This window comes from Alnus glutinosa, chromosome 13 (genome assembly GCF_958979055.1).
Source record: "Alnus glutinosa chromosome 13, dhAlnGlut1.1, whole genome shotgun sequence".
In the NCBI taxonomy this organism is placed as follows: domain Eukaryota; kingdom Viridiplantae; phylum Streptophyta; class Magnoliopsida; order Fagales; family Betulaceae; genus Alnus; species Alnus glutinosa.
This window is the reverse complement of record NC_084898.1, coordinates 8,876,618-8,888,513: the sequence shown is the minus strand read 5'-3', so window position 1 is coordinate 8,888,513 and position 11,896 is coordinate 8,876,618. Positions and strand designations below refer to the sequence as shown.

Genomic DNA, 11,896 nt, shown 5'->3' with positions numbered 1-11,896 from the left:
CTAGGACTAGAGTTATAGAAGAAATAGAACTCCTAGTCCTATCCTCTAGGGTGCAAGGCCAAGGGGAGAAAAACATTCCCCTTGGCCTTGCATCACACGGCTATGAGGAGAAAATATTCTCCCCATGCGCCTAGGGCTAGGGTTTTAAACTTAGTCCACTACTACACAATCTTAAGCATGAACTTGGTTTTATCCTTTAGGCCTAATGGTCCTTTAACTCTTCTTAAGCCCATTGGAATAAATTTAAAGAGCCCAAAGCTCTTTAATGGCTTAAGCCCTTTAGGAAATAAATTTCTAAGCCTAATCATCTCTATGTAATAAGCCACTTAGAAATTAAATTCCTTTGGCACGTGTTTTATCAAAGAAAACAATCCCAATAAATAAATGCATAACCAAGGCCCAAATCATATAGTTAATTTACATTAGCTCAAAGAGTAACCTAAAGGAAAAAATACAATTAGCTTCAATAGGTCTGTGATAATATCACACGATACTATTAATCATAATTGATTCCTGTTAGTATTTTATGTTGGCTACATTTTGGATGACAAAAACACTTTATGTAATGGTTGCAATTTAAACAGGGTGATCGGTTTCTATTTAGAGTCTTCATGTAATATGGACAATGTTCATTTCAAGCCATGTGACTGATCACAAGTTTCTAGAAGATCTCCATGAAGATTCCATGCAGTTTCCATGTCAAAACAACCGGTTCTTGTGCAACTGTCCAGACGGGCCTTTGAAGGCATCCGGATGCCCCTCAGTGTCTAGAAGCTTCAGCATTGAAGTCGTCTGGACGTCAGAGCAACACCATCTGAACGCTAGGTCAAGCTTATCCAATTTCTACACACAATTGGATTTCAGTCGACACTGTTTGGGAAGTCTCTACAAAAAGTCCGGACGGCGTGGCAACACGTCTGGACGCTGTCCAGCATTTCAGAATATTCCAGACTTCCTTTTCGAGAGCGAAAATGAGTTACAATGACGACCGTTCGGACGCTCGGCCAAGCCGTCTGAACGTGGACCTGTTATGGAAAGAATTTCGCTATTCTGGAAGGCGGTCGTAGAAGACCATCCGGACTAGGCTAACTCCCGTCCAGACACTCAATAGCCAGAGTTCGAATTGGTGCAGATTTAGGTTTTCTGTAAGCCTATCAATAGAAGGCTCTAGGCTTGTAAGTTGTATGAATTCTGTATCGAATTCCATAGTTCTTAGAGAGGGTGTTTAGGGAGAAGTGAAGATCCGCTAGCTCTCTAGCCGTTGTCGGTGTGTGCTCAACAGTTCGTGTGGAGTCTATATTAAGGGTCCGCCCTAAGGTAAAGGAATCCATCAAAGACCCTTTCAAGTAGGAGACTTGGTTGGGAAGCGTTTATGATGGGCTTCGTGTTATAGTTAAAGGTATGACTACTGCAATAGGTTTTGTGAGTACGAGTGCTTTGTAACTTGCTTTGTTTTTGGATAGTGGATTTCTTGGGTTTGGCTTCCCCGGAGTGGTTTTTCTCTTCTCAGAGTTTGCACTTCGTGAACAAATATCTTGTCTTCTTTAAATTCCGCATTTAAGATATTTTGTTGCACACAAACACACACTTGGTTATTTAGAAGTCAATATTTATTTTCAATTCCACTAAACAAATATGACTACACTGTAATATGTATTTTCAATTTAGTGAATTAATCCATGTGACGTACTTATTTATTACATACTACCACTCCATAAAATCATTATGTAGTTGAACCAAAGTAAAAAACACTATAACTTTGTTCACTACCTCTTTTTGTTCATAACTTGATTTAATCACATGATTATCCTTTTTGTACCTTGTGAGATTTCATCTCACCTTGCACAAAGTTTCAGTATATCCCACTGAATCACTCAGGCCCGAGCATTAGGATAATCATTCCTATTAAATCTACATCAAAGGGAATATTCCTTACACTTTTTCTTGTCAAAGGATTTAAATTCCTTCTTGTAGAAGGTGTTCTCACGATGCTACATGTGATCACCTAATGCAAGAAGATGTTGACCATGATTGATCTCACACATGTATACATCAAAGAGACCTACACTTTACATCTGAGTTCACAATCTTTTCGGGATTTAGAGTAACTGTTATAAATCGTCGGGCACGTACACTATTCTTTATCATAGTGTTAAAAGTGGGATGACTCATGTAGTCTGCTCGGTGCATAGTACTACCTTGCTCTTACACCAACATATCAACCCGAAACCCTATCTTCTTGTCCTAATCAAAATAGATCATTGAAGTTGACATGTTATAGTATAGATAGATTTCTCAGTTCCATTTACGACTATGACAATCTTTTATAAGTTATAACAACCTATGGCTATGATGTTCTGTGTGATAATCTCATTACTCTCACCATAGTCAAATACAATGTAATTTAGGAACTTTACACATATATAATTTGAAAATACTCAAACATGTATGTACATGTAAAAATGTTAATGTATATGTCTAATGTTCAAAATTATACAATTATATAAATGCATCAACAAAGCAATTAGAGTTTTGGACACTAGTCCCAACAGTAATAGCTACCAATGGACTGGGGAGTAACAGCTACCAGTTCAAAAAACCAATAAGATTTATGTGGTAGAAAGTAACGGCTTCCAAATCTATCCGCTAATCAAGTAATGGCTCTAAACGAGAGGTGTGAAAGAAAATAAATATAAGACTTTACTCAAACCAAATGGTCGCTAAATTGCATATGCATATATTTAGAATCGTTATTATCAATATTGCTTTGATAAACCAATATTCTCTTATATTATTGCAACAGAAGACTCACTTGTTTGCCTATTTACATAGACTTTGATGCAGGACCTTAGGTTGAGGGAGAAGGTCCCTTTGCCAGTTTTAATGACTATTAGACCATTTGCTGTGTGTTTTCAGCTAGCCTCTGAGAAGCTAGCTTTATTTGTTTATGCTTATTTCTTTCAGCATATGTAATATGACATTAACTTAGTTTATGTTTAGTATTGTTTAATTATGTATACTTAGGTGTCGCTTGTGGCACTTACTTTTATTTGACGCATTTAGTGTGCATTTATATAAAACTAAACTAGGTTAATATTTATCTTTAAGGTATTTTAGTAAACTCAAATGTATTATATGATGAATTATTAATGTATTAAAAAGAAAAAAAAATATTTCGTTGCGAGATTCTATCTCTGATGTCGTAACATCACATGAGAAATTAGAGATATTCACTTACGACCTTATTGTATAAGGCTGGGGCGTCACACTAAAGTCCTATCTAAACCTTAACACAACACGTTCCAAGATTTTATTAATGTTCTAAACATTTTTCTACACACAAGTATCGTCTATAAGCATAACACATCTTGTCTTTGTCTTTAAACAACCAACCCAATACTAGATCTAGCATAAATCTTTATCAAACTCATGGGCTTAAAAATAATGCTAGGAGCCATCCTTTTATCCTCTCAAAGTTGATGTGGCTTTCAAAATCACCATTTAATCAAAGTCCAATAGTGATCCATCCAAAATTCAATGATGATTTTAAGAGCCACATCAATTTGGGAGGATAAAAAGAATATGAAAAGATGGTCCCTAACATTACTCTTACCTTAAAGCTCTTTGATCATCAAGTTATTCATGCAAATCCATTAAGTTATCAAGGTCCTAACCATATACTATCCATGCAATATCCATCAACCATACTAGTACATTAACCCTAGGTGCTCGATCTACAACTACAAGGCTAAACCCACGAAAATACAGCTAAACAATAACTAAACAAAGGCACAGCATGATAACAATAGTAATAGAGTCAAGGTTAAGCTTAAAGGATTATATTTCCTTCAAAACAAGACCTCAAGAGAGATCATTCTCTCTCCAAATCCACACTTCCCCGACCACTTGGTCGCGAAGCTTATCTGAGAGATGTAGGGTTCTCTTAGCTTAAGGATGGCAAAAATGGAAGCTAAGGGTGTAAGAATGATATTTAAAGCAACAAATTAATGCACATGATGGCTGAGGTGGTGAAAATTAAATGCTCTTAGGCAGACATCAAACAATCGGCCAATCGGGATCCAAATTCAAGGGTTTGGGATCCAACTTCAAATGTTTTCCAATGAGAGTTTGAGATCCAACTTCGAATGTTCACCTACGTAGACAAATTTCTAAAAGCCTAAAACTCCACATCCTATCACTTAGAACCAATCATAACATCTCACACTAATAAGGCATTCTTAATCCAAATAATAATTTTGGGGTGTTATAGTCGAAGTCCACCGAAATCCGCCACCATTCGCTGTTGATAAGTCTTGAATTATTCTATTGAAGACCCCTTAATTTACATTTGTTATGCCTAGTTTTGTGTTGTAAATATAACGTTTTGTTGTATTTTTGTGTTTTGTCTAATTTTCAGGTCTTAGTTGAAATCTAGTTCAAAACACTTGAATTAGACCTGAAAATACATCAAGGGCGATTTGGTCATTTTCAGAGTTCAAAATTGCTCCTGCCAAGTGAAGATTCGGCTAAGGCAAATAGATCGATCGATCGAATCATCAGTTAAAGAAAAATCGATCGTGCGAGATGCGATTGATCGAGACAGGGCAACCACGAATGCGATCAAGCGAAATACGATCGATCGACTTTATAATCGATCGATCGAATTTGGATATTTTCGGAACAATCTGGAACAATGTTGACATGTCACTCTTTTAGATATTCCTAGATATTTCTTAGATATTTCCTAGATATTTTTAGATATTTTCTAGATATTTCTTAGATATTATTAGATATTTCCAAATATCTCTTATCTTATCTTATCTTATCTTATCCTATCCTATCCTATCCTATCTTATCCTATCTTATCTTATCTCTTCTTTAGATATTATTTTGTAAATCTCATCCTCTATATATATGAGGCATGGATGAGAGTAATAGGCATGCATTTTCTTGGGACTTTCATTTTCTCAGGTGTATCTTCTTAGTTAATTTTAATGCTTTTCATTTCTTTTATGTAATCCGAATTCCATACTTTCAATATATTTTTTTTTGTTTATATTGATCATGTTTCTTTATTATTTTTATGCTTAAATTAGTTTACTTCATGTCTAGCTAAATTAGTTATTAGGGTTTAATCAAAATCCTCTCCAAAAACCATGAAGTGTTCTTGATGTTCTTGAAATTTTCTTAATATGTTTGATGATTGTGTAAGGCTAGAGGATTGCAAAACCCATGCTAAAAGGTTTTGTTTTCAATATTTCAATCCATTTATTCATGAAAAGAGTTATGCTTGTCTATGAGTTTTCTTGGATTCATGAGTAAAATCAACATTTTTGAAAGAGAATGATGTCTTGTGCAATGATGCTTTTTGACATAATGTGTGTTTTCTCATTAGAGTCACCTTATAGGGTATACTAGGGAATACCAGTCGTTTCACACCTTTGGTAGTTTAAACCATTTTTCAATTATAGTGTAACTTTTACTTGATGCGTTCGGTGTAAAACTAGATACCTTATCATTTTGGCCTAACTAGGGTTTTCATATATTGTGTATGCTTATTAGGATGTGTTGTAAAGTAGTAAGGTAGGGAGCATTAATCACTCCACGCCTTTCGTAGTGTAAACGTTTTTCAATTATAGGCTAATCTTTACGTGGAGTTGATTAATGTAAAACTAGGTGCTTTATAACTACGTCTTAACAAAAGTGTTTTCATGTCGAGGTCATCGTAATGGTTGACGCCCATTACGTGCTCATATCATGTATGTTAGGAAGATCCATATAGACTTTAAGCATTTCATTGGTTGAGGACTGGACAAGATCAATACCCTAAGTTTTCTCCTAGTTTGTTTTTAATTTCCGCTTTCATTCCTTCACTTTATTGTTGTAGCTTCAATTCTACAACCTTTGCTTTCATTTTTATCTTTAAGTTAAGTTAGATACGCTCTTTAATATTCCATTATGCAAAACAACCAATAATCTCTGTGGTTCGATCACCCTTACTATAGTACAATCGATACATACTATTGCGAGTGGTAAACTTATAAATTTAAAATCCACGTAGCCGCTTGGTGCGCTACCTGCTGTCCCTACTGGAGGTTGCCAAAATCCTCCACCAGTGTTCGCTGGAGATTGCCAGAAGTTGCTGACTGTTTTTCACCGTCGCTGATTTTCTGTAGAAGCCAAATGCCGAAAAATATTTTTTTAAAATAACGGAGCCTTAGTTATAGCTTTGTGTGTTCTATTTATGACTTTTGCACTTCTAAGACTTCTAAGTTAACAAAATTAACCCTAGCAGATTGAGGGTGTTAAAGGCCGTGTCTTTTAGAACCTCAGGTCGCAAGCCAACCCAGCCATGTGGGGGTGGTTCGGCCACCAGTGTTATTTTAATTTTTTTTAGGTTAAGTTTTTTTAAGGGCAATTTTGGATTTTCAAAGGTGAAATAAGGGCATTTTTGAAATTTTCTGGTCAAAGTGATCACGTGGCACGTGACCACTTTTCTATCCAAACGGGCAGGGATATCTAACGGAGTGGCCTTTTCATCACAGTTTGGTAGTTTGATGTATCAAAGTGTCACGCTTGTCACTTTATAAGACTTTATTGAAAATGATTGGTAGTTGAAGGGACTTTTTTTGTACTTTTGTTTCCAATACATTACTAACAACCTTGAAGCATTAATTCAATTGGAAAATAATGCTAATTGCTAGCTCAAAAATTTAGCTGACAAGGCATTGTTTTCTTTGGCACAGAGAAGAAGCATGTATTTGAAGAGAAGTAATACTAGGGATATTATGACATTTGTTACTTCTTCTGTTCTTTTTTTTCCTTTTTTTTTTTTTTTTTTTTTTATACCTTTTTTTTTTTTAAAAAAAAAAAATTCAAAAGGGCAGGCCAGGGAGGCCAATTGTGGCTATTCTATTTTGGCATGACCATAGTAATACCTCCCCACTAGGAGCTGCACAAAAGGGGCTTAAACGGTTGGAACCGCAAGTGCTCCCTCAAGTCCTACTTGAGTCATAGCTTGACTCAGCCCTACCAGAATATCAATGGAAGCAAAGGTAGTTTACACTAATCAAGCATGGAGATTTCCATTGTGGTATTCGAACTCATGCCTTAGTGTGTACCTAAAAATTTTGGAGATTTTCTTGGGCCATTGAACCACCACCCTAAATGGTGACATTTGTTACTATTTACTTATAAATTAGTGTGATTATATATATCAGAGTAATTCTACAAGTTCCTTTTATATTTCTCTTATATCTCTCCAATAATGAGATGACTTTTAAAAATACTATTTGATCAAAATTCAATAATGATCAATACCAAACACAATGATTTTAAAAGTCACATTATTATTAAAGGGACATAAGAGAGACTTCTAACATTACTGTATATATCACGCTATTAGGTGCAATGTGTGAAATTATGACTCCATGTTTCGCATGTCAACTGGAAAGTTACCAAGAATAGGCGAAACTTAACGACTCTATAAGCAAATTAATTCATAACTCAATTATAATAAAATACATTTTAAAAAATAAAAAAATAAAAAACCGAAACACCGAAATGTAAGAAACCAAGCTACAACATGCAAATAAAGTTATAGAGACAATAAATAAATAATAAAGCTCTCTCAAGACGAATTGAACCATAACTTGACCCAACTCTATATAAAATCTAATAAGTTTGGGATAATTGTACTACTGATTCTTGTGGTTGACCTAAATTACAAATCACACCCTGTGGTACAAAATGTTCATGGAAGGTTCTTGTGGTAAACTATAATTATGAATAATTTCCTGAACCCGTTTTTTCATCCACCAAGTTATCAGAATCAGTTAGTTTGTCACGTTATATAAATAGTTACACAATCTCTAAATATCATTTGTATTGTAATCCACTAACAAATTCTATTAACTTGATGGACGGAAAACGGGTTCAGGAAGTGATTCGTAATTATAGTTTACCACAAGAATTCTCCATGAACTTTTTGTACCACAGGAAGTGATTCATAATTTAGGCCAACCCCAAATACCAGTGATCGATGCAATTATTCTAATAAATTTTGGGCCTCACCCAACACTTTTAAGAGTGAACCCAATTGCTGTGGTGGTCATTATGTTGGGACGTGGACTTATCATTGTATTGGGCCTGCAGTTCAAATTAGACGGACCCAATACATAAAACTCAAAATCTTTTGCACTTCCAAACTCCAATCCAGCTTCTCGTTCAGGACGCACCCCCCAAACCCCCCCCCGGCCCCCCAAAAACAAAAACACACGTGCTTGAATCCCCCATTGTCGAGTTCTCAATAGCCAGAGACGATTCCCACCGGCGCCCGCCGACTACTCTGCGGACATCTGGTTAGATCCTCTTTCTGTCTCCCTCCTCCTTTTACTTTTTGTTGGAGATCTAAGGCACTCTTCAACCAAAAATGAAGCATCGTTAGTCGAATTCTATGGTTTGATTTTTACAATGTTTGTTGTTAGGTTTACACAATTTCTATAATTCCTGAAATTTTCGACCTTGGTTGGTTCGAGGCCTGCATACCTTTTTCTTGTGTGCCCTTGTTATCTGGGAAAACAACTGTCTGTGATTTGGAAAAAACACTGTTTTTGGTTGTGGGTATTGGGGAAAAACTTAGCAAGGGTACCGGTTGTTTCTTTTTCTTTTTCTTTTTTTAATTTAAGTTTTTAATGTTTTCTAAATGAAAGAACGACTGTGGCAAGAGAGCTTGTCACGTGATCATCCAAGCGAATATGAACGGGGGTTGCATAATGTTGATGTTTCTTGCAATTTAGCTCATATTTCTAGTTTTATGTAATGAACTGTATTTAGGCTAGACTTGGGGCCCTGATGGGCTTCCTTCGATTTCCATCGGACTTCAACTATAAAGCTATATGTCAATGACTCCATATTTTGCTATACGTCTCCACTTGGTTTGTTAAATTTTTTTACCTTGTACATTAAACTTAACTCGTAAGCCTCCTCTGTCTCTGTATTGGCAGTTCAACATTGCATCCTTTGAGCATTTGATGGTTCAAAGTTTTAATTGTGGCAATTTTTAATGTCTTCCAATATCTTAATTGGAAGTACGGTTCAATAAGTCCATCTGTTGCATTTATTTTTTCTCTTGATGGGAATTGCTTAGTTCATTGGTCTTAAGAGTACAAGCATTTGTCTTTTTTCAAATTACATAGAGCAACACACTTTTGCCCGTGTATACTCAACAATTTTTCCTTAATGTGTGAATCCATTACCACATTTTTTTATACCCAACCTTAACCAGGAGCCTTCTTTTTTAAATCAATCTTATGGGTTGTCTCCAAGATCACTTGTGGGCCATTTGGGCTTGCTCGCGCCATGCAACTTTGTCCCTGCTCCAAGAGCCTTGTTTGTGCCTGCACCTTACACTTTCATCCCTACTTTACGAACTCTTGTCCATGCCTGTGATATGCATATTTGCTCCTACTCTAGGGACCCTCATCCATAGTTGTGTGATACACCTTTTGCCCCTACTCTAGGGACCCTCATCCATAATTGTGTGATACACCTTTTGCCCCTACTCTAGGGAACCTTATCCATGGCCGCATTACTCCATCATATTGTACACCGTCATCAACTCTTATACCGCATATTTGGGAGATTGAATCTTGAAGAGTCCTCCAGTAAGACCATAATACAGAATTTTGGATACCACTTAACGTAAAAGTTGAAGCCTATGAGTTTAGGCCTAACTAGTGGTATATTAACCATTCAAATTTGTAGCATCTTTCCAATGTGGGATTCAACCCTTTTTACACTCACACATGTATACTCAACAATCTTCCCATCATGTATGAATCCATCACCATATTGCTACTCTCCTTTGTACTTGCGCCTTGCACCTTTATCCATACTCCATGGACCCTTGTCCATACTTGCGTTATGCATCTTTGTTCCTACAACATGGACCCTGATCCGTACTTGGCACATTTTACCCCTTCTAGGACCTTCATCCATACCCGTACCATTTTACCATATACTGCTCTGATACCACTTGTTGGGGGAGAATGACATCTTGGGAAATCTTCTAGTAAGACCATAATATCGCATGTTAGGGCATCACCAAACTCAAAAACTTAAGCCTATGAGTTTAGGCCCAACTAGTGCCATATTAGCCATTCATGTGTATGCTCGAACACATTCATATACCTCATGTGAGTTTTGGCTGATATAATTATACGAGTTCAGGTTTAATGGGAGATCTCTTCTCTCCGTATTTACCTGATTGCCAGTGATTTTTCTGTCTTTTGACAATATTGTGATATAGAGACACGTGGATTATTTGACAATAATGATCAAACTGTAGATCGAGCACAGGAAAACAGCAATCCAGGTCTCCCTTTTCTGATTTTCATACTCTCATGCTCAAGGTTCTATTCACAATATTAAGGCTTTTTCTTGAAAAAGTTACCCACTCATTGCAAAGCTTGCTATGCTTATTGTGGCTTGAGTACCCCTGTTGTGTTCATTTGTCACTCTATTATTATGAGCTAGATACCTAATGAAAGAACTCATTACTGACACGGAAAGTATAAAAGGAAAGTTTGCATTGTATGTTTCTAATCCCACACAATCACTTCGTTGGATGTTTTCAGGTATTTTGTGTGGGAGTCACTCTGGTTATGGGTGACTTTTCTATTCAGATTAGCAGCAACCTTCTTAATCGGCTTGCTGATGACACTGAAAAGTTGAAGAAGAAAACTAAAAGGTCTAAATCTAAGGTACCACGAGAGCCTAGACAGCCCCATACTAAGGCAAACCGGAAGCAGATTTCTGATGATTCTGAAACGTCCAAGGGGGCTGCTCCTCCAGGATGGCCATTGCATCCTCCAGTGTTCCTACCAATAAACCCTCCTGCACAATCTGCCTACACAGAGTTGGATGCAATTCGATCTGTCATTCATGATAGTGAGAGGGTTTTGGAGAGGTTGCAGAAGCAGGAGGAGAACATGGTACAGGAAGTAACACAAAGAGCAAAGGATCTCCGTGACAAGGAGTTCAAGCTTCCATACCAGAAGCCTATGCCCTGCTTGGCTGAGAATGATGCTTGGTTGGCGTGCTACAAGGAGCATGCCAAAGACTCCCTTAAATGTTCTCCTCTGGTTAAAAACTTTGAAGATTGTATTCGCAGAGCTAGGCAGCAAGTGAGTTCAGCGGAGAAGTAGACTTTCCTGGAGGAAAATTTATTTCTCACACATACATGAGTGCAAGCTAATATCCAGTTTGAATGACACCTAGATTTTTGTGGTACAAATAAATTAAAGAACACTCAATTGATATCTCCATTATTGGGTTCCATGCTATGTTTTCTCAGCGTCATTCACAATTTTGTTAGTCTTTTACCCCTCACATCTCTAAACTATGTTACTTTTCATAAATGTGATGTAACGTGTTCACTGGAGTGACCTTTTATTTGCATTAGATCATGCCGAAATGTGTCTTTATTGGAAGGCTATCTTGTTTAATTTTAGCCCCCCAAGATACCATCTTGCAATTAATTTTGATCACCAACTGCTTATTTCATCAGATTATATGATTTTTGTATCAGTTGAACATTCTCCTACACTCAATTTTCTTAGCAACTAAATTGAAGAATGGAAGCAAAATCGTGAGGATAACCTCTCAACCATAACATGGAACGAAATTTCATAACAAAATATCTTCAAAACTAACAGTTTTAGTCATTTACTCGATTCTCTCAACAATAAAACAGAGCTAGAGAAAATGAAGGAAAAATCATGAAGATCGCCTCTCAAAATCACAACCGTCTCTCTTTCTTCTTTATATCACTAGAAAAATAAGAAGGATCCTGCTGCATTACCACTTCATTGACTAATCTAGGACTATATCAACT

General features: G+C 36.5%; 1 protein-coding gene across 2 annotated transcripts; it reads left to right on the top strand.

Moving 5' to 3' along the window:
• Positions 1 to 8,246: 8,246 nt before the first annotated feature.
• LOC133853718 (uncharacterized) lies at positions 8,247 to 11,346 on the top strand. 2 transcript variants are annotated; one of them, XM_062289740.1, is made up of 3 exons: positions 8,276 to 8,360; positions 10,310 to 10,375; positions 10,638 to 11,346. In XM_062289740.1, exon 3 carries the CDS (start codon positions 10,665 to 10,667, stop codon positions 11,205 to 11,207), a length of 543 nt encoding a protein of 180 aa, XP_062145724.1. In that variant the 5' UTR covers positions 8,276 to 8,360; positions 10,310 to 10,375; positions 10,638 to 10,664; the 3' UTR covers positions 11,208 to 11,346. The 2 variants fall into 2 exon arrangements, with proteins under 2 accessions (XP_062145723.1, XP_062145724.1); XM_062289739.1 differs by lacking the exon at positions 10,310 to 10,375 and having other exon boundaries at positions 8,247 to 8,360.
• Positions 11,347 to 11,896: the final 550 nt, after the last annotated feature.

What these genes read in the sequence shown, in the direction of transcription:
- LOC133853718 (XM_062289739.1), top strand. Translation starts at nt 10,665, where the DNA reads ATGGGTGACTTTTCTATTCAGATTAGCAGCAACCTTCTTAATCGGCTT.